This window comes from Abrus precatorius, unplaced genomic scaffold, assembly GCF_003935025.1.
Source record: "Abrus precatorius isolate BTA unplaced genomic scaffold, Abrus_2018 Scaffold11, whole genome shotgun sequence".
Lineage (NCBI taxonomy): Eukaryota > Viridiplantae > Streptophyta > Magnoliopsida > Fabales > Fabaceae > Abrus > Abrus precatorius.
Window position 1 is genome coordinate 341,938 of NW_020874303.1, and position 22,946 is coordinate 364,883.

Below are 22,946 nucleotides of genomic sequence, written 5' to 3' on the forward strand. Positions count from 1 at the left end.
TCTAAAGTTTTGAGCAACAGTATAATTTAACATCTCAAATATAATAAATTTTTATTTTTTATATATGAAAAATCCAAACATTCTATGAAATTTTGATATATCAAATAAAAATTATATTATAAATAAATCAATATAGTTTTATATTAAAAATTATAATAAAAATGCTAACCTTAGTATTATACTCATTCATCTAAAAGTAAGATAAAAAATAAATTAAATAAAGATATAAATTTAAAAATAAAAAAAATTCAATATAAAAATCATTTAGTATGATAAAAAAATAATTTCTAAAAGCACTTTTATTTTAGAAAACTTCTAAAATTATTATTATTATTTTTTAAGGTTATCACTCAAAGAAAAAAATGTGATTATTTTTAGAAAATAATTTGAACTAAACACAAATTCAAGAATAATATTAATACGATATTGTTAAAAAATAAGTAAGAAATGTATCTATTATTTTAATTAAATAGTAAAATGTATTAAAAATATATCTATTATTAATTAAGACCACTATATTCGATAATATTATCCATTCAAAATTTTTAAGCGACTATATTCTCATAGTTTCAAATAAAAATTGGAATTTATAATGTCATACTAATTGAATTTAGCGTTTATTATATTTTTTTTTACTAGTATACATAATTTTTAAATTAATATTTCAATTCCATAATTTTATTATTTTATATAAGACAATCTATTTTAATTTATTTGTATATAAAATATCTAATAAGTAGTATATTATGTATTTGTAAAAAAAAGTCAATTTGTCATAATTAAATACAAAAAAATATAATAGTTAATAAGCCAAAATGTGTAAAACAAATTGTTAATAATAATTAAAGACATGTAATATAAATTAAACTTAGTCTTGTAATTGATTTTTTTTTATAATTATTTTTGGTTTTGTAATATGAAAATTTAAGTTATGAATAAATATATTATAATATAAAAATATATTTTTTATAAGATATTATTTATTATATATGCATATTAAAGATTCTTTGAAATCATGTATCAAATATATTTATATATTATGAATATGTGGAATTTTAGAATTTGGAATTTAAGTTATTGGTAGGACTTTTCCAACGCAACATATAATTAAGTTTCAATAGATAAAATTATATTAAATATTCAGATAAAATTTATTGTCATTAATTATAGTTTTATTTGACTCGAACATAATTATTTTAAATAAAAAATATTTATAGTCTAGACTGAAAAAATAAATATTCATATTACTTAAAAATATTTATAAAATACAAAATTTACTAATCTAACTTAGTTATATAATATTGGCTTAATCATTATATATATATATATATATATATATATATATATATTAAAATTTACATAATTTAAATATTTATAAATATATCATTTAATTATTAATATTTATTTATATTTTAATAATATATTAAACATTACAGTAAATAATATGAAGAAATACTTATTAACTTTATTTTTATATAAAATCTGATACACTTAATCAACTAGTCAATGGATGAATAAAGAAGTCTTATGTTCTATTGAAAAGTAAATGTATCAAAACATGGATATATTTTTGAAAACATGCTAATTGAATGCATTTATGACATTAATTAAGAAAAAAGTATTCAATGGATATACATATACAACTATTTTTACCTTTTATTTTTAAATCAACATTCATATATGATATTTACATGTAAATTATTAATATTTAATTATTTTATTATAAAATTTTATATTATAAAATATGTTATATGATTATTTTATATTTATTTAAAATTTTACGTTACTGAATTGTTTTATATTTTATAATAATTTATTTTTTAATATATTATTCAACTTTAAAATATATTTTTTATTACTTTAATTTAATTCAAAATCAATTATGGTTGAGATTAATATTACGATTGATTCGATTTTGAAAATATCATTTATATGAAAAGTATTTATATTTTGAAAAAAAGCGTACCCTTTAGCCTTTACTTCTTATTTACTCGTTTTTACGATTTGGTAGTTTCTCTATTTCAAAATGTTTCCTTTTTATTGTGTATCTGCTAAATTCTTGGCTTTATTTATTTATTTATTTTACTTATTATTATTAATTATTAATATTATTATTATTATTAAACTTGACAAGTTGACATTTTTTGGTGTAGCATATTCTAGAAGTGCCGCTGTAATAATTATAATTTTATTTTTGAGTTCTGACTCACACGTGGGTCACTGAGAGAATATCTCCATAAAAAAAGAAGAAGAGAAAAATGAAAACGCAAAACAAGCGAAAGAAAAAAAAGTGGTTCCCCATATGAAAGTAAATAAAAAATATTATTATTAATTATTATTTAAGAAAATGAGAAGAATTGAAGAAAGCAATGAGTGAATATCACTATTTATGTTCCGTTAAGAGAATTTAGATGTTTTTTCGTTTCGCTTTTCGCAAATTTTCAGATCTCTCGTGTTTCTTCAAATCAAAACCCTAATTCCCTCAATTTCAGTTTTCAGCCTCGAAAAACCTATCTCCCTCCCTCCCTCTCTCTCCAACATCTCAACGGTTTTCCCCCATTCAACAGCTCGATCTACAGGTTCGTTTTTCTTCTCCTTCTCCTCGTTATTCTTCTCTATTTCTCAAATTTCTCTCTGTTTTTTCGTTTTTAATCTGAACCCATAGATGCTGTGTGAATTGGACTGTAATATAGTTTCAGTTTTTTTATTTAGGTTTTGTTTGTTTGTTTTATTCAATTTTTTGTAATTGTGGAAGATTCGCATTTCGTAGTTGTCGAATTTGCGGTTTTGGAATCGGGACTTCGGGGGCGTGTCTGGATTTGGTTTGGGTTTTGGTTTGTTCATGGATCCTTGAGAGGGATTCGCGGTGGTTCTTTCGCTGGTGCGGATTTTGTTGATTGTTTTGTATTGGGTGCACATTGACAATCTGTGTTTTTGTTTGGGGAGGCAGTGGGAATTTTTTCATGGGCTTGAATGTGTTTGTTGCAGTGTTTTGGGGGAATTTCGGTGTTTTGGGTTGGTTGTTTAGTCAGAGTTTTAATTTTATTTGATAAGAGTGGTTGGCAGTTGTGAAAATTTGGGAGAGTGTATTGAGCTTTGGGGAAGAACTTTTAACTTTTTGTTTGAGTTGAGCTACTAGCTGTGGCGTGGCATCAATGTCCACCTTCTGTTTCGTATTCAGAGGATCATTTTTGTACAATTCCTTTTTGTTACTAATTGAAATGTTAAAAATTGCTGAAATGAAGGGCAATGGTGCCTTGGGTAATAATAACTGCTGATGATCGTATTTTGTGGGGGAGCCTAAATCTTTGTGTTGTAATTGATGATTTAGTGTGGGAAAGCTGTTTTGGAAAGTGATTGGTTGTTTTTAAAGGTATAATGGTCTATAGCTAATTATGCGAGTCATCTTAGAGTGTTTGGATGAATACATATATAATTCTGTTATTTTTTTAAGTTTGTGATGATAATACTGAATTTGTTTTAACCATCTTTGGTGAACATTCAGTTCTATCTGCCACTTTAATGACTATATTGGTTGTTTAGAAGTGGGATGATGTGGCAATAATTAGTAGCAGTGTAGCATTGAATATCTTGTAGTTTATTATCTGAAAATGTGAGGTTCTTTTTTTGTATGACTATTACTATATGGTTGTGCTTGTTCTAAGATAAATATGGTGGCAGTTGAATTTTGATGTAGCTGAATGTGCACATCTTGCTATATCAGAAGATGTGGTCTTTATGACACTATCATTAGGCTTGTTGCTTTTCTAGGTGTCTGTGCTGTCATTAGTATAATACTGTCACTACTCTATTAGTGTATTAGTTGCATATCATTCAAATTCAAAGGTAGTTGAGTGGTTGCATATGACGGTTATGAACTTTTGATCTGCCCTTAATTTGGAGTTTGGTTTTCTTCTGGATGTGCTTCATTGCATTAGGAGTGTGTAATGCTTTTTTTATATGTAATGCTGTTTCCTGTCCTCTCGATGAAAGGATTGGAAGGTAAATAATATTAATTAATAAGGTGAAAGGGGACTATGATTTTTAACTTCAGTCCATCCTCATTTGCATGGGGATATGCATGAAAAGAATATTAATCAAATAATGATAATTCTGATTGTTGTTTCTGTTTAAGTGTTCCTTCAACTGATAAATATGCTGTGAGATCCCGTACAGACATATAGTCCTGTTATGATTGTTCGCTTCCATGTTTTATCAAAAGATTCTATACAGATCAGGGTGGAAAGATTAGATCATAGATTAATGTTGGAGAACTTGGAGTAACAGTAGGGAACTCAAACTGATCTGGTTTTTCTGCACATGCATGGTGATGATAGTCAAAATGGTGTGCAGCCTTGTGCGATTTTACGATCTCCAACCCCCTCTCCATGCTAGCTCAGTGACAGAATTGTGAATTAGCAAGATTGGTGGGATCGCTGAGCTGGACCGTGGAATCGGTAAGCTCGGACGATCCCCATGTGTTGATAAACCCAAATTTTTTATCCAATGACCTGCGACCTGCTTTGTGACTTGATTTGCTAAAAACCTTTTGAAACCCTAAAATTGATTCAGAACTTCTTCCCTAAAGGTTTCCTCTGCTCTGCAATTCCGTTCCACTTCACACAACCCTGTTTTACTCCAGTACTGTCCTACATTGAATCTCGATTTTGACTACCATGTGCACATGGATTGATTCATGATCCTATGCTTTTGGTTCAGGAGGGGGAGTGGTCATAGCTTCTTCTAAGGGTTAGCTGCTATAGTTCTCGTTATATATTGGACTATCAAGTATCTTATAATTGTTCCTTGGTTTGGAGGTCAGTATTGTATGTCTTTTATGGTAGTGGAATCAGGGAATTGTAAGCTGTAGCAATCATCAGTGGAAAGGCTGTGTTGGGTTTGCAAACAGTTAAAAGTCATCAGCTGATAAACCTTAAACTTTTGCTTTGGTGCTTATTATCCATATAGAGGAATAGGGTATTGATATTTGTATCTTGAAAGATTGATTAGAAAATGTACTGTGCAATGTGCACTTTGAAGTGGTACGTAGTTTGGCTTGATTTCTCTAAGATGTATTCGTTCATCTCTTCTTTATTCTTATTTTTTTGTCTTGTCTTGTCAGTCTTAATTAAAGCTCTATCTGTTGCCTAATTATTCAGTAAACTTGGATCAGCTTGGTTTTTATTGTTTTAGTTATTTGGTTGCAATTGAATGAAATGATTTCCTCCAACATATTATTTTCTCTCAACAACAAAAGCGTTATGCACTAGGTGAGGTTGGGTACAAGAATCTGGGCTTGGTCAATATTGTTTCATAGTTGTAAAATCCAAACTGAGTTGGAGGGTTTGACTGTTTCAGCCATCATGGCCCAGGTAGAAGCTGGGAAAAGAGGCTGGCTTTTGTAATTTTTCTAAAGAATCTGTGTGGCTTATTTTTTTCCAGATGGACCAGAACACTTGCAATTGGACCAGTGATCTGATCATTTGTGTGGATCAGTTTGTAGTCCAGTTAATTAATGACCATGGTTTTAAGTAATGATTTTTGGCTCTTTAGTTAAAATTTCAATATATTTGTACTTGTACCTGATTGAAGTACTGCCTGTAATTGTATCTGTGTGATACATTATATTGCATTAGGAATCTCCTATAGTGAGGGTGTATGTGAAGAATAAATGTTGTGATGTAAACCATAATTGGGAAAGGGAATTAGCTAGATTGGGGTTAAACTAACTGCCTTCATGGAGGGCATAGAGGAAAATTGGAGGGACATTCTGTTCTAAGCTATGAAGAAATATTAAACAAGAGAAGAGTAGAGAGATTAGGAAGGAGGTATTGACTGAGGAGTTGAGGTGAGATCGGGGCCTCTCAAATGTCCTGTGTTACTGTATATTTTTCATTCAGTCCATTGGAAATTCACGGCCTGACCCAGTTCTTATGAGACGCAGATTCCTGCACTATCATTTTACTTCCTTTCAATATTGATCAAATAGTTTATCTACTTTTGTTGTGTATAAAGTAAGGGATAAAATGGTTGACTGGATCCTTTGGTATTGGTTCTTAATATTTTTTGTTTTAGAAATTCATTGTTATAGTAATCGTGCCTGATTGAAGTGCTGTAATGGTATGTGTGAAAGCTTATATTTTAGACTATTTGATTCATGCACTATTAGATTCCATCCTTTCCATACTTGGATCAAACAAATTTTCTTTTTTTGTTTCATATTCTTGTCTATTTCAAGCAACAACTCAATTCCCCTGCACTGCTCTGTGCTTCTTTTGAAAAACATGATTTTTGTCATAAAATAAATTATCCATTATATTCTTCTTATTAAATTTCTAGAGATCTCTATGGACGTAAATGAAGTTAGTAATCAGTGGTAGAAGAAGGGTCTTGTGTTCTTAAATTCATTTTTCAAAGCTATTATAATCCTGGAAAGATTTTGGAATCTCTAGGAAATTATGCATTGTCTTTCTTTCTTTTTTCTTGTAAACAAAGAATTTATAAAGATAGAAGAGAAAGATACAAATGCAATTGCAAGAAGATAAGGAATCCTCATTAACTAAAGAAATGAGGACCAAGAATAAAGAGGAAAAACTAAGAACAAGAAAGACAACCAGTAAAATGACCATGAGTAAAGCACCACATAAAAGGTAGGAAAATGACAACCAGTAAAGATTCTAGCTTTGCTTTGCACTCATACACCAGAGAACCCCAAATTGATAACAGCACCAAAAAGCCTTTCAGCATCTCTGCTAATGCCAAATCCTCAAAAATTTACATGTGGAAACAGTTGAATATTATTGCAGCAAAGACAATGTGCACCAAACCAGTTATTCCATAGAAGGAAACTGCTAACCAATGCAAGAACAAATCCAATTGGATTTTGAATTAATGCTTACTTTTGTATCAATTAAACAACCCCCCTCCCCCTGGGTTTCCTTGTCCCTTTGTAGTTTGTAATATTTACTGGGTGTGTCTACCTCCAGTACTTAAGCTTGTTATTTGCAAATGGATCCACACTTACGAGTTATGATGTTAAATGAATGTTATCTTGTAGATTTGGTTTGGTTTTTTATTTGATGCATAACATATTTGTTAGATATTACTCCAATAATTTGGTAGTCCATTAGAAAACAATCGGTCTCATTATTTTTCTTTTATATTGCAGGGACATATTTGCTTCACATTTCTGAAGAGATGTCTCCTGCTTCCAAATCTAAGTCTAAAGACAAAAAGGCTGGCAAGGAAGTGCAGAAGTCGTCTGCTAAGTCTTCAGGATCTGGTAATGCAGTAGCTGGTGTACCAGCCAGTGCATACAATCCTTTATTGGGAACATTCCATACTCTGGAGATGTCACCCACATCTACTTCACCAGTGCATTCTAATGGTCGTTTTCGGAACATAGATGAGACAGATGAACATCCTGCAGGCTCAGTGGTAGCTGGTGTGGAGTATGATTCTGTTTCTAACAATGGTAGTTGGTCTGGTGAGTCAGAGGACCATAAAGAGAAAGCTTCTAATCCTCCTACTCAACTGGAAGCAGTACCTGGAGCTGATAATGACAAGCGAGAGAAAATCCGCCAAAAGAATGAGAGGAAACATCAAAGACAGAAGGAAAGGCGAGCACAAGAGTTGCATGATCGTTGCAGTGGATATCTGATGTCAAGGAAGCTTGAGGCACTTGCTCAACAGCTTGTGGCAATGGGGTTTTCTTATGAGCGTGCAACAGTGGCATTAATACTGAATGAAGGAAGGGTGGAGGAATCAGTAGCATGGCTTTTTGAAGGCGGGGAAGATGCAGATAATCACAAGGACACAAGTGTAGGTGGGGGTAGTTTGAAAATTGACATATCAGAGGAACTTGCTCGGATTGCTGATCTAGAAACCAGGTATAATTGCTTGAAACAGGAGGTTGAAAGAGCAGTTGTTGCATGTGAGGGTGATCTTGATAAGGCTGCAGAGTCTTTAAGAGAATTGAAACTGGATCGGCCATCTGGTTTACCAAAGCTGGAGGAAATTGGTGATCCTCCTTCCCTTAATAGTAAGCAGCCTGGAGTTGTGAGTCAGAACGCAAGGTCACAGACAAAACCCATTCTTTCTCCAAATCAACCCAAAAAAGATGAAAAGGACTTTAACTATACAAAGCAAGCAGTTATGCTAGGAGGATCTACAGAATCCAGCAATAGACATGTGCAGCCCCTTAAGAGAATCCAACCCAAGTCTGAATGGGCAAAGCCTCAACAAGCTGCCATACCGACTGACAAGAGGTGGCCAGGTGCAGGGTCTAACCCTTCAGCTTCTTATTCATTGGCATCACCATTGCAAGTGTCACCAACACCTGCCAAGACAGAAGTTTCTTATATGGCTGTTGGAGGTGATTATAAGAACCTTCAACCTGGAGTAGCTAGGGAGCCAGTAATTATGATGCAGCGGCCTCAAACTGTAAATGCAAAGCAGATTCCAGCCACCAGCATGAGTTCTTCTCCGCCTGGAGTAGCTGCCAGTTGGTATCCAACTAACAGTGTGGAAATCATGAGGTCCAATGGCTTTATGTCTCACACTCCTAGCGCTAGAAGCCTTGGTTCAAACTTTGTCAGTTCTAATCAACTGTATCACCAACTTCAGTATCAACATCCACAACAGTTTGTGGCCGGGAGTGGCAATTCAGTCGATTTCCAAGCAGCCAACCGTGGGAATAGCTTATGGAATAGAACGGGTGCATCCCCATCACTTGCTGCCGCTTCATCTCTCGGACTCTTTTCTGGGTTAGGATCTGCAGCAACATCGGGGGCAACTTCTCCGGTAGACTGGAGCACTGGTGGGTCAATGCAATTTGATTATACCAACATAGACTGGTCCTTGGATCGAGGCTTATCTCCACCAAGGTCTAATGCATTATTGCTTGGGCTTTCACCTTTTACAAAGAGTAATGCTGTATACGGTTCAAATGCTTCTGGTGTAGTTGCTCAGCCATCGATTAGATCATTACCCTCTAATGGTAGCATTGTTCCCTTGCCTGGATTGCAAGATGGTGCAGTTCCTGCTGCGGAAGCATCAGGTTCTTGGGAATGGAGTTCTCCATTTGAAGGGAAAGATCTTTTCAGTTTACCGAGACAGTTTGTTTCTTCTCCTTCTCTGTAGAATGAGGGGTGAAATTAAATGAATAAAAAGAAAGACCAAAAAATGTGTGGATTTGATGTTTGTTCTTATGATGCTATAGTTGATATGATGTTGGTGGTATGCTTTCAGTGAACTTCTCATACTTTCACATGCACAGTACACATTGCCCGTCACTCCCTATCGCAAGCACAGTTCAGTTACATGCCTGATATCTCGTTGCCTCGTTTGCTTACCTTACCCTATACAAATCTGGCATTTTTTTTTAGTTAGGCTGCACCCTGGACAAAAAATTATTGGGTATTATGTCGTTATGACCATTCATATTGCCTGTGTTAAAATTTTACATTTAAAAAAAAATGCATACGTTTTGATACGTGAGTGACCGGATTGGATTGGATGACAAAAATTTCTCCGAAAAAATGTCTCCAAATAGGTTTATGGCAGTACATTTTCGAAAGATCAAGGCTATAATTTTATTAAATCGAGTTGGGCTCAAGTCAAATTTGTTTAACAAGTTTAGTATAGAATGGACGTCCTATTTAAGAACACGACCGAGATTAACCACATACAACTTGATTTGCTGCATTCATCTTCAATGCACAATAACGAATTACACGACTGAGATTAACCACATACAACCTATTATTGCATTCATATTCAATGAATAATTGAAAAATTGTTCATTTCAATTCGGACGGTTCTAATTAATTTATTTTGATTCAGACGCCATTGTTAACGGTTATTTAGAGGGCTGGAGGTGGTAAACAGCATACTGGTAACTGTTACATCAAGAGTCAAGGTGGGACACCTAATAACACCATTCCCCGCCAATGAAGGTTAGTCTCACAGTAATATCTCTAAGAATACCTAGTTAAACACGAGGAAGAAAAGGAACATTTTCTTTATTCCCATAATTAAATGCTGATATTTTAGTTATAAAGGGGAAAAAAACACTCTTTTAATTGATAAGTCGCCTCTTTATAATATTGACCAGGGAAGCAGACTAACTTTTTCTATTTTTCAAAAACTCGATTGCCATAAATTATAAAAAAAATTTGCACCACTCATTTTTACTAGTTACACCATTCTTTTTTTTTTCAAAAAAATTAATATTCAAAAGTATATTTAGTCCAAAAATTATATTACGAAAGACATACTAAATCAACTTAAGAATTTAATTTTCATATAATATCAAATTACTCAATTTCATTTAAAAATAATTTAAGTCACTTTAAAATTTATTTTTTAAAATATATTAAATGTATCTATAAATTAAAGAAAAAAATCACTTTAACTCTGTATAATTTTGATTATGTACAATTTAGATCTTGACTTTTGAAAGTGTAAATAAAATTCTTGCATTATTCAGTCATCTAATTTCTTCATTTCTTGAATAAAAATACTCCAAAATCCCTAATTTCTGATATCTTTACAAAAATAAGCATTTTTTAAGGTATTTTTGGTCAAGAAACAGATAAATTGAACAACCGAATAACAGAAAAACTTTTTTGCAAACTCTCAAAAGTACGGAGTATCGCGTAGAATACGATCAAACATATAAGGATATAAGATGGACTTTTTCCTAAATTAAATCCTAGAATTTGACACAAAAGGGTACAACATCTAATATTAGTAAGGTGCACAATATTTACACATTCCTCAAGTGAAGCCACAACTGACAACTGAAACTGATATGTTGAAATCCATAACCATTCAGACTATTATTTTACCCCCTTTTATTTTTGTGACTTTCAATTCAATGTTAAAGCTATGCATCATGGCCACTTCAAAACTGTTGAAAACATGTTTGGCATCTGGGAGACTAGGACTATCTTCAAGTTAAAGCATTAATTTCAGCCTTTAAAGAGTCCCTAAAGGCATGCTTTAAGACCAATTGCTTAGGCACAGTTATAAATTAGAGGCCCTGCCTTATATATTTCATTCATCCATTTTCTTTCATTCTTTAATTTTATTGATTCCCAGCAGTCAAAGCATAAAAATTTAATTTATACATCATTAAATGATGCAGGGAAACAGACAAAATAATGCAGTTTTACATTACTATCTTATTATCTTACAAAATGATTGATTAAACGGACTCAGAAACCACAGGAGAGGCAGAAGGACTTGAAACATGTTCCCTGTACCACTGATTTTCCTCTCGAGTTAAAAAATAGGCATCTGCAATTAGAAAGAATAAAGGTTAGAAGTCCCCATTTGAACCAATTCAATCATGAGCTTTTGGTAGATCGCCCTAAAACAACTTTCTAATAATTAGTAAGTACTAAAAAAAATAGATGTTTTGAGATTAATGTATGTAAATAAGGTAACTATATAACCAAGGTAAACGTAGAAATAGTGATAGTTGATAACAGAATATCATGTAATATTATATAATATTATGTAATAATTATGCATTATTATAAATAGATACCTCTGCTGTGCATCTCACACAGGTTTAACTTATTCTCATTTTTGTCTTTCTCAACAAGATGTATTCAGCATATTGATAACATAAAAAAAAAATAAAAAAATTCAATTCTTTATTTATTACCTAAGAGGATTATTTAGATTATATCATTGGAGGTGACATTCTTTTTCAGCACAAAATTGTTCAGGGGGAGGGAATGGTACCCCATTCCAAACCAGGAAAAACCGTCTAGCTCATTCACCACATTCCAAGGTGGCGGAGGTTCAAATTTATGACCAGTTAGTGTGAGACTCTGTTTTGCTCCATCAACCAACCCCTTGGAGGTGGCATTCTAATATGTCAAAACTAGTTTAAGGGGTGGACATTTTTTGCTCCACCTAGCTTGGTATAAACAACCAATATGCGTGCTTATTCTAACTTATAATAAAATGTGCTTTCAGAAAGGGGTTCTTTTTCTTCAATGTCTCTCAATCAATTGAATGCAAACTAATGTGACAACTCTAGCCTTTCATGAACGATTCTTACTTCAATAACCATTAATAAGAAAATAAATCATATTTGTCCTAGAATAGGGGTTTAAGGACTACAAGACACATTAAAAACCAGAGCCAGCAGACAGCACTATCTAAAATGTTTAATGAGACAAACGCAGCATCCTTTCAAATCATGCTGCCAGTGGCACAAACTTTTCAGCACACTCCACCCAAAATGCCATTTGGCTTACCAGAATTCATTTTCCCCGTCAAAACTGCATTCAAAGGGGGGCTTCAGATATAGCCACATGTCTGTTTGTGTGGACTGTGTGTTGATCAGTGCATTTTTTTAAAATTAAATTCAGCTACAAGGTGTTTATGTTTCCTAATAGCTCACATTTTGCAGAGCTTCTAATGCATGTGGAACCTCGTGATCTTATGCTATACAAATAAACTTAGCACATGTCAACAGCTAAATTCATTTCCCACCTTCCAACAAAAAATGTTGCAGCATATGAAAGACCGATTTAATCATTTTAGCTTCTGGATAAGTGGATGTACATAACTACGTATGGAATCAGAGATTCAATACATCATATACATGAACAGAGTTTTCAATATAAGCTTACCTGACAAGAACACGTCTTTGTATTCATCATCGTCATAAACAAATTGTGGAGGATCAGGTGAACCAATGCCAACAATGGTGCTTCCACTGCATGAGATGTATGAAGACAGCATATAAGATGACTGCATCTTTTAAAATCAAGATTTTGTATTAAAGCAACAAGAAGAGCAAAACAAACACTGGACTACTTTAACACTATTAATATCCTTCAGAACAGGGAAGTGTAAACCTCAGCTTATTTTTGCTTAGAACCTTTCAAAACTATTTGTAAAGGAATAAATTCAATAATTCAACTACATGGGTATTTCTGGAAAATTCACTACTGACAAAATTCATGGAAAGAGTATACAACTTCATTTCACCAAAGTACGAGAGAGATGTTTGTCATGAACCAACAAACCAAAATTGAAAAGGAGGTGACATCTGAACAGAAAAGGAGTGAAATCTCCTTCTTAGAGTTTTCCTTTCACAAAGCTTTTTCTACCTATGAAGCACAGACTCAGACACATAGACAATCCAACATAGCCAATGCCCAAAATGTAGGACACGAGTGTGCACACACACATACATGAGAAAGTAAATGAAATTGAATGATTAACATGACAAATGATCTAAGCAGTTAATCAAGATTTCTATATTCACCTTCCTATGATAATGATGAGCCTAGGCAAAACTACTAAGAGGCATTGTTTAGCAAGAACTTTGTCACCTTACAAAAAAAGAAAAAGTAATAAAAGGTGTATTAGATTTTTCTAGATAGGTATATTCACCATTTAATTTTTTCTATAATACTATTGTTCTTGAAGTATCTAGCTGTACAAAGGCGTTAACTCAAGTGTCTGAGCTGTCAATACTTTTTCTAATCGGACAGCTAGTGAGAAATGTCCAAGATGTGTCTGTGTGTCGTAAAGGTGTTGACGCATGTCCAACATTCTGACACCATAAGTAAGAGGAGTGTCAGTCCTTCATACTTTCTAAACATCTCAGCTCCCAAATGCTAGCAGTCAGACTGATCCTCTACCTGTACACCCTCTATTTATTTATATAACTATTCCCCTCTAATTGACTACCTGCTTTAACTGTCAATACTAACTATTTTGTTTCTCTCCCCTTTATTCTTAGCAGATACCCCCTTCTGTCCTAACAATGTCAAAGCCCCCTGAACTTCAAAGAATTTTAAATAAAATTTTAAATTAAAACCATGACTATCTTATGAAAGTATTTTTACTTGTTTCTGGCTCTACTGTGAGTTTGATTAACTTAGGCTAATACACATAATTCTTTTTTAATAAATAAAATTCATTATGACAAAGATCAGATCATATTCACAAGGGGTTGGTCACAGTAGTACGTGAACTGTGCTCCAGGAGAAGATGGCTGTTTGAGTCATGGAAACAGTAATTGTGGAGAGGGTCTAACTGCATCTCTCGGTGACAGAAGGGATTAGACTCAACAAAAAGATGTGGGGATACCCTAGGACACCGAAATATAAATATGTTTGTGTCTGAGAGCACCAGCAAGTATATTTGATTTTTACAAAAATGCCAGAGTAGATATTAAAGGTTAGGTTTTCCAGTGTTTTCACCTTCCTGACATGAAAACAGCATCATACTCTCCGCGACCAGCTGCAGTAATTCTCTGCTTCAGTTTTTTGAGTGAAGGGAGAACTTCAAATGCTGGAGGTTCTGCAGATGAAAAAACAAGGCAAAAAAACATGAAAACAAAATTAAAAATCAAATGAAAAATAAAATGCATTAGACAAGAACAGTACCAACCAACTTTGATTAGTATTCTGATGCTTGTCAAAGTTTATCAGGATCTAATATAACAATGTCAATGATAGGAAAGTTTGGTTTGCAAGACATTAAGGGGCATAGGTAATATTTCATAGTATGTTTTAGATACAATACAATTATACAATGAGACTGGAATCTCAGTTCTGCAAGACTACCTTCACACTAAAAACCTCATGGAATTATGTACAATGTACATTCATGAAAATCAAATCAAAGATAAAGTGAAAAATATATTAAAGAAAAGGAAAAATGATAAAAACACAGCTACAAGCATACCTAAATCATTAATACAAACATCTTGCGAGATACCATTCCTTGAGATCTTCTCCAGTAATGTTAAAGGATCAACACTACTAGTCTGGTCCAACCGTAGGCGCTGTATCATTGGAACTTGTTAAACTTGTGATTGTAAAAACCAGAGGGAAAACATGGGTTTGTTACTATTCTAAAAAGTCAAATACCTTGTAGACTTCTGCAGTTGAACATGCTTGTGGGGGCTTTATGAGAACCATTGGAATGTCCAAAGATACTGGTGGAGGAATATCCTGGACAACCTGCGCAAGTTACAAGAAAAATCTTGAATAAAATATAATGATTGGGAAATCACATTGAGTAAACCTAGCTGCCTGCACAAGGTTAAAGGGTTATAACTGTCAAATAGAATAGTTGAATACTTTCAAATTTCAATATTTAAGGAACAGACAAATTCCTTCCCATTCATGACTAAATGATCTGATGTCTTCCAGTACTATATTATTAATGGTTTTGCTGTTTCAGGAATAAAGATCAATCTAGGTAATATGAACAAAACAATTGTAAATGTTGGGCACATACTCATATTAACAATGAATATCATTAGCTCATATTTAAACAGCAGTGGATGATTATCAAAGTTCGGCACCATGACTCTTAGGTTGTATTGCAAGACAGAGGCATAACTCTATTCACAGCCTAATCCATTGTAGCAATTAATAAGAATTATCAGATATTATTGATTGGCAGCACACACTGAGACCCACGCATTAATATGAAGTAAACATCTAGCGGTTATTCTCAAATCTGATTTTGAGAAACGGTAGGTACCTACTATTTGGACTAACCTCACCTCGACCAGTGCAATAGGCTGCTCCCTGAGAAAAAAAGAAGGGAATATCTGATCCAATCTCACTTGACCATTCTTGGAGTTCTTTCTCTGAGGCAGGACAACCATTGAATTGATTTGCCGCCCATAGTGCAGTTGCAGCATTGCTACTTCCTCCACCAAGCCCTGCCCCAGTGGGCACCCGTTTATCAAGATGAATCTGACAACAACATGAATAAATACAATAAACATTAAAACTTGTTCTACCTAGAATTCCAAGTAATATAAAGGAGCATGCATTTTTTAATTCAAAAATAATAAAAATAAGGAAGATACTATAACATAGTATCATTACTGCATACCCAAAAGAACTTGTCACTACCAGTCTTCTTCCTATAAAGATTAAGCGCCTTAATAATCTGTAAAACGAGAACTTTCATATAACATTCTCTGAACAAATAAATGACCAGAAGAAGGAAAAAAGCTCAAGAAGGGAAACAGTAGTACCAAATTTCTATCATCAAGGGGCACCCCGGCCACATTGGCTGAGAGGCTATCCTTGGTTTTTGAAGGTGACAAAGAGAACTTAATTATGTCACCTAGACTTATCACCTGAAAATACTCAAAAAGACATAAGTAAGACATGCTCAACAATGCATAAACCATATAAACAAGCAAATGGATAAAAAAAATCCATTGAAGCATTTACCAAACTGTGATCACTTACATGAAAAAGGGATGCCAAATCATGGTATCCATCTTCTCTCTTCTTGGTTATTCTCAAAAAAACATTTATCTGCAACAAAAGGGCTGGCAATTTCAACACAAAAAAGCAAACAAATTTGAGTAGCCTCTAAGCAAGAGAATGGAAGGGTTACCTTGCAAGGAGAGAACAAAGTAAGCCTTGAAAGAGGAGCATCCTTGTCCACTTCATCCGCCAACTTGTTTATCCTTCCTTCAGGGTCATACACAATCTAATTTTACCAACACATATTCACAACATTTTAAAAAAACTGTAGATATAAAAATCAACAAAATTCAATCCGAAGCATTACCCACTTAAAAAATATTCAAACTTTATCCCTAAACAAATGCCATTCAACAAAAACAACCACAGTGAAACTTCAATACAAAGCATAACAGAAAAACAAAAAAAGAGGGGACAAAAGGGGTAACCTCTACTTGTTTTCTGGAAGTGTTGGAATTAGAAACCATTGCTTTGACCGAATGGGGTCTCTGAAACTGAAGCTTTGAGGGGAAATTTGATGACCCATTTGGTCTGAATTGAGGAAAATGGATGCTTCTGAAGGGGTTTTGGGAAGTGGGGAAAACATGGTTACTGCAGAGAAAGTGAGAGGAAGCCATGGATAAGTGAAATATTGTAACTTCAATTCAGCTGCAAATTTTTTAGTGCATCGGAAAATGTCAACTGTGAAGTCAAGAAAATGTGCTTTTTGTTCATGTGTTCCTCATGACCAAATTCGGTAAAATTCTTCTGAAATTGAGACATTATTATTATTATCATCATCATCATTAACAAAATATTAAATTAACCAATGATTTTAAGTAGATAATAATAAATATAAAATATTTATTATAGTGTATATTTTTAATAAAATAAATATTTTTACTTGTTTGAAATTATTTGTAAAAATTATTCATAAAATCAAATTTTTTAAAGCATCAGTAATAAAAATTAATTATTTTTAATTTTTATAAAATTATTGTTTAATATAAGTAGATGTTATATAATTGCTGCTGTTAATTCTGTTTCATTAGATGATAACATGATAAATAGATTTTTAATAACTGGCATAATTATATTTTTGTCCTTTAATGAAATAAAAAAGTAATAACTAATATGTATATATATATATATATATATATATATATATATATTAAATATCAATAATATTCTAAAAATAATAAAATTGAAATGAACTATTTTTTTTTAAAAAAAAATATTTTTTATACTTAGAAAATAACTAAATTTTAACCATTTGAAGTAAACACATTTTAGAAGGCCTGCATTGGTAATTTGGTATAGATATATTCATTGAACAAGAAAAAAAACTGATTTTAAATTTAATATTAAAATATTAAAAAACATGCATGTTGATTTAGTAAATTATATAGAATATGGTGTGTGAATTATTGCTATTATATTCATTTCAAATATATTTAAGTAAAATTTCTAATATTTTAATGCAAGGAATTATTGAATGGCAAAAAGAAGAAGAAAGGAATTATTAAATAAATATAAACACATTTAATGCCTTACAAATATAAAAACATTAAATACTCTCTTTTGTGAGAATTAAGAAAACGGTTTAAAAAGCTATTTAAGATTATTTACAATTTAAACCTGCTAATATATGCAACTCGTCTAAATTAAGTGTAGTAATCAAATTTGTGTTTTTATTTTGCTTTGTCCAAATCAAATCAAATTTGGGAATAAGCTGCATGAGCATGATTCTTTCAACCTAATCTTGATTAATTTTTTTTTTTGGTCAAAATTTAAGCCTTTTATGAGTCATATTCTTTAAGCCAGAGTCAGATTTTTTTTTTTCCCCGCTCCATTTGAATCTGATTGAATGCTGGGCTTTTCGGGAGCCATATGGTTTAGGTTTTCTTTCTTTTTTATTTTGGAGGGTTGCTTTTTGCACCTCTATTTTTTGCTATTTGCACTCCTTTCATCATTTTTTTGTTATTTTTTCTCTCAAAATTATCCCTTATAAACACTTTAAAAAATTTAGATTCATTTCATAATAAATTTCTGAAAACAATCTGACAAGATGATCAATAAAACGGGGAGAGATAAAATTCATGCAAATTCATGATTAATATACATCTTGACCAATGGTTAATGGATGATATAAATTAGTGTATTATATGCTCATAAATAAATTAAGAAAATAATATGATATAACATATTTTAAAAATTATAATATTTATAATTTAATTTTCAATAAACTTTTTAAGTTAAGAATGTTTAAATACTAAATATTTAAAATAAGTAAGCTTTTTTTTATTCATCTAAAAGTTAATTCTATTCTCTTAAATTTACTCTTTTCATTTTTTTCAGATAATTCAAGCATTTTTTATATTTTTAACAGTTGGTTCGATTGACTAACTGGTTGTGCTTAAAATTTAAGTAAATAAAAATTTAAAAGAAATATCTAAAAATCAAATAAAATTAAGTAATCTCTACTTGAAATAATGTTATAAAAGCTTTGTTTAATTCTTCTTTATCCTACTTCAATTTTTCTTTAATTTTTTTTCTCTCAAGTAGCATGCAAACTTATTTTTCAAATCTAACAACATAAGCAATTATACTCTCTTTGCATTGTGATTTTTGTAAATGGAATTATTAAATTTGTAAACATCATATACTTACTCAATTTTCTTAGAAATGAATAATTTGGCTAAATTAAAATAGGGATAGTGACTAAAGAAATGTAGTTAAATGCTAGAAAACGAACAAGAAAAATAATTTTTGTAATTTTTACTTAAATTAAGTCAGATCATTTTGACTTAAGTCAAGTCATAAGTCAACTTAAGTGAAATTATGATATAATAATGTAAATGCTTTCTTAACTCAAACTTTGTTTAAGTTTGACTTTATTCGTTTAAGCGAATATTAGAATATTTTATGTAATTTAAGTGAATTAATAAATAGTTAAACAATATTTATTTAGTGAACTCTTTTTTTTTTCTTGTAACTTTTGTTTAAGCAAGGAAAATATGGCTTAAGTGAAAATTGTAGAAATTATGTGAAGCATATGTGATAGTGTGTAGGGAGTAAATGAGGAAAATCTAAAATAACATTAAACAATCTATCAACACAAAAACTTATTTTCATGATAAATTGAAATTGTAAGAGTTGATATTGATGTAAAAGTTTTAATTCTAAAAATCATAAACTTCATACTTAAAATTTGCAAAAAATGTTAAATATTTATCATTCAATGCTCTATTAATTCAAAACTTATCTGTGATTATAAATTAAAATTACATTTGGACATATGTTTATAAACTTTCTTAAAATTATCGTATAGATACGAGATATATATAAAATTTATTTAAAAAAGATAAAAAAAAATTGCTATTATTATAAAGATATAAAATAATAAATTTTAAAAATCTAAAAAAAATTATAAATTTTATGAATAATTAAATTATAAATATATAAAAATTGACATTATTAAATTACAAGTGAAAGATATAAACTATAAGACTTAGACTTAAAAAGATGAAAAAGATCTTTGCAAACTTCTTTCGAAATGCAAGAGTCATTACTGCGCTAAATTTACTAAACTTGAAATCATAAGTTAAATTGTTGTCTCTTACCACTGGATTCATATATTGTGAGTGACTTTATTTTTAAAATAAAAGAAGTTATTTTTTAAAATAATTTTCTCCTAAATTAAATTTAATATTCCCAAAATTCAAAAAAAAATTTCTCCATCATTCAAACTAAATGTATATTTTTTTTTTCTAAATTTTTCTTTTTCATCAATTAAGAGTAATCTTGTGTAAAAGGTATATTTATTTCTAATATACATTTTTTTTAAGGACCAAGCATTTTAAAAAATAAAAATTATTTTCCTAAGTGTAAGAAAAAAAAACATCTTTATAACTTATTTAAACCTGTTATTTTTAGAGAATTACATGACTTATATTTCTCTTTTGCATTTGTAGATGTATAGAAGTAAAAATTTAACTCGTAAGTTTTTTTTTTTCTAATTCTAAAATACCAAAGATATATTTTTTTAATAATTTATCTATCTAATTTTGAATTTCAAAAGACTAAAAAATAATTTCAAATTTATCTTCTTTTTTCTAAAAAAATAATAATAAAATTGTTACTTTTTCTTAGTTTAATTGGAAAAAATATTAAAATAAGTTTTAAATTCATTTCTTTTATCAAAAATAGAAAAAATAATATTTCTTGTAGATAATTTATTTCTTTAATCTAAATTTAAATAAAAGGATTGTCTCCTTTTTAAATTTAAAATAAAAAAATCTCATTTCCTATCTAAAGATGTGTTTTTTTTATATAAAAAAACATAAAAACCAAAGATTCTAATAAATTAGCTCTTTTTTTTAATTGTAAGATAAAAAATAAAACTAATAAAATAATAATAAATTTACAAGTAACATAAAAATAAATTATTTTTATTTAAAATGAAATAAATATTTTTAAAATTAAAATAATATTACATAATTAATTAGAATGTAATTGTTGTTATAGGTGCTAATATTTCTTGGTGCATAAATAAGTCCCAAAATTAAATATAGTTTCAATGTTTGTTCTCTTCTACTTATTTAACCTCTACCAGTTAATCCACGTGTTGAGTAAGTTTATTTCTAAAATAAAGGAAATAATTTTTTAAAATATCTTATCAAATGAATTATTTTAAAATGAAAAATTCTTTTCATCATTTAAAAATGATCTTTCTCGTGTAAAATGTAATGTTTGTTTTCTAATGTACAAATTTTTTGAAGGACCAAGCATTTTAAGAAATAAAAATTAATTTTTTTGAATGTAAGAAAAAAAACATCTTCAAAACTTATAAAATTATGATTTTTTTTAAGAAAACTATGTGACTTGAATTTCTCTTTTGCATTTGTAAATATACAGAGGTGGAAACTTGACTTATCAATTAATTTTTTTAAATTCTAAAACATAAAAATCTCTTTTTTAAATTTGTCTTTCCTTTTATAAAAATAAAAATAAAATTATTACTTCTTATTAATTTAATTTGAAATAAATAATATTAAATAACTTTTAAATCCATTTCTTTTATAAAAAATAGAAAAAATAATATTTCTTGAAGATATTTTATTTCTTTAATCTAAATAAAATAATTATTTCCTTTTTGAATTTAAAATAAAAAATATTGTTTTCTTTCTAAAATTATATTTCTTTATATAAAAAACATAAAAACTAAAGTTTCTTAAAAACTATCAATTTTTAATTTGTAAAATAAAAGTTAAAACTAATAAAATAATAATAAATTAACAAATAAAAAATATAATTTTTTATTTAGAGTGAAATAAATATTTTAAAGTTACAATAACAAAAGTTTCTACTTAGTTTCATGACTGCTGTTGCGGCACTATTTAATATACTTTTTTTAACATACTCAAACTGTTAACTAAATTTATTAAAAATTATAAAAATTATTTATTTTTAATTCTTTCTTACTTATAATTAATTTTTTTCTTATAATTTTATATTTTTAATAAATTATAATTAAAAATGTGTTAAAAAATAAGTTGCTATAATTTCTCATAAAATATAAAACAAAAACAAAATAGTGCAAATTTTTTTGATTTTTAACGAACAATAAAAAAATGTCCACCAAATCCATAAAAAATGAAATCCAATGTGGCCCAATTTCCCTTCTATTCTATTTATAAAAATTCTTATTTTCACCCAAAAATATCTTTTAGAAACTTTTGATAGACCTATTTTACAGAATGACCTTAATATTTGATATTAAAAAAAGACTTTAATATAAGTTTTTTTACCGAAGCTTAGAAGTATTCATTATTTTCTCATATTTATCCTTCGTAAATATTGAACCATTTAGCTTTTCTGCAGTTAATATGATAATAAATTTTAACTTTAAATGGAAAATAAATTTGAATTATTATAATTAAATTTTAAAAAATATAGATCATTTAATTTTAACAATATATATATTTTAAATTATGTAGTTGAATTGAAAATACCTTATAAATGGAAAACAAAACTAGAAAAAATATTAAATATATAATCATTTGCACCTCACAAGTTTTTCCTGATCTGGGTCCTGCCTAAGGAGCAAATTAGAGTTTTCTTGTGCCATGCAACCCTTCACTCACGGCAGAGAATGTGCTGTTCATGATAATTAATGTATGGCAACACATGGTCCCTCTTTTTGTGCTTTTTGGATGTCACCAAAAAAGGAAAAATCCCAAAAGTCCTTCATCCTCTATGAAAATTGTGTTGTTTTCTTCCTTCTTTTATCTCTTGTCCATTGGTTGCCTATCCATTCATGCCAAAACACAAGAGCAACCTTTGTGCTCACCAATTTTCATTTTTCAATTATAGCATTGTATGTTTAATATTTCTACAAAATTATACTCTAAAAATACTAATAGCATTCAATCCTTTTTGGTTTAATTTATGAGGTACTTTAACTCAAAGCAAATGTTCTTATCCTTAGATCATGGAAATTGTTGGGTTACTGTCCTACATGGTAAAATTATATTCTTAGTTATTTATTGAGAGGTTTTAATATATTTTTCAACACACTTATTATATTTAGTTTATTTTTTTAATAAGTATTTGTTTTAAAAATTATGAGGATATAGCTAACATTTTTTTAAAATAAAAAAGTGTATTAAAAAGTATTTTTAAAAGAGT

At 29.9% G+C, this 22,946-nt stretch overlaps 2 protein-coding genes across 4 annotated transcripts; one reads left to right on the forward strand and one right to left on the reverse strand.

Moving 5' to 3' along the window:
• Nucleotides 1-2,266: 2,266 nt before the first annotated feature.
• LOC113854838 lies at nt 2,267-9,914 on the forward strand. 2 transcript variants are annotated; one of them, XM_027486094.1, is made up of 3 exons: nt 2,370-2,579; nt 7,169-8,818; nt 9,868-9,914. In XM_027486094.1, the coding sequence occupies exons 2-3, from the start codon at nt 7,198-7,200 to the stop codon at nt 9,882-9,884; spliced, it is 1,638 nt and encodes a 545-aa protein (XP_027341895.1). In that variant the 5' UTR covers nt 2,370-2,579; nt 7,169-7,197; the 3' UTR covers nt 9,885-9,914. The 2 variants fall into 2 exon arrangements, with proteins under 2 accessions (XP_027341894.1, XP_027341895.1); XM_027486093.1 differs by lacking the exon at nt 9,868-9,914 and having other exon boundaries at nt 2,267-2,579; nt 7,169-9,194.
• A 1,119-nt stretch (nt 9,915-11,033) lies between these two features.
• LOC113854839 (4-diphosphocytidyl-2-C-methyl-D-erythritol kinase, chloroplastic/chromoplastic) lies at nt 11,034-16,996 on the reverse strand. Of its 2 annotated transcripts, none has more exons than XM_027486096.1 (11): nt 16,706-16,996; nt 16,408-16,503; nt 16,257-16,325; nt 16,037-16,141; nt 15,892-15,939; nt 15,549-15,749; nt 14,910-15,002; nt 14,725-14,824; nt 14,238-14,337; nt 12,654-12,739; nt 11,034-11,301 (listed from the first exon to the last, which is right to left on the reverse strand). In XM_027486096.1, the coding sequence occupies exons 1-11, from the start codon at nt 16,892-16,894 to the stop codon at nt 11,210-11,212; spliced, it is 1,179 nt and encodes a 392-aa protein (XP_027341897.1). In that variant the 5' UTR covers nt 16,895-16,996; the 3' UTR covers nt 11,034-11,209. The 2 variants fall into 2 exon arrangements, with proteins under 2 accessions (XP_027341897.1, XP_027341896.1); XM_027486095.1 differs by having other exon boundaries at nt 11,096-11,301; nt 15,892-15,948.
• Between the last annotated feature and the right edge of the window lie 5,950 nt (nt 16,997-22,946).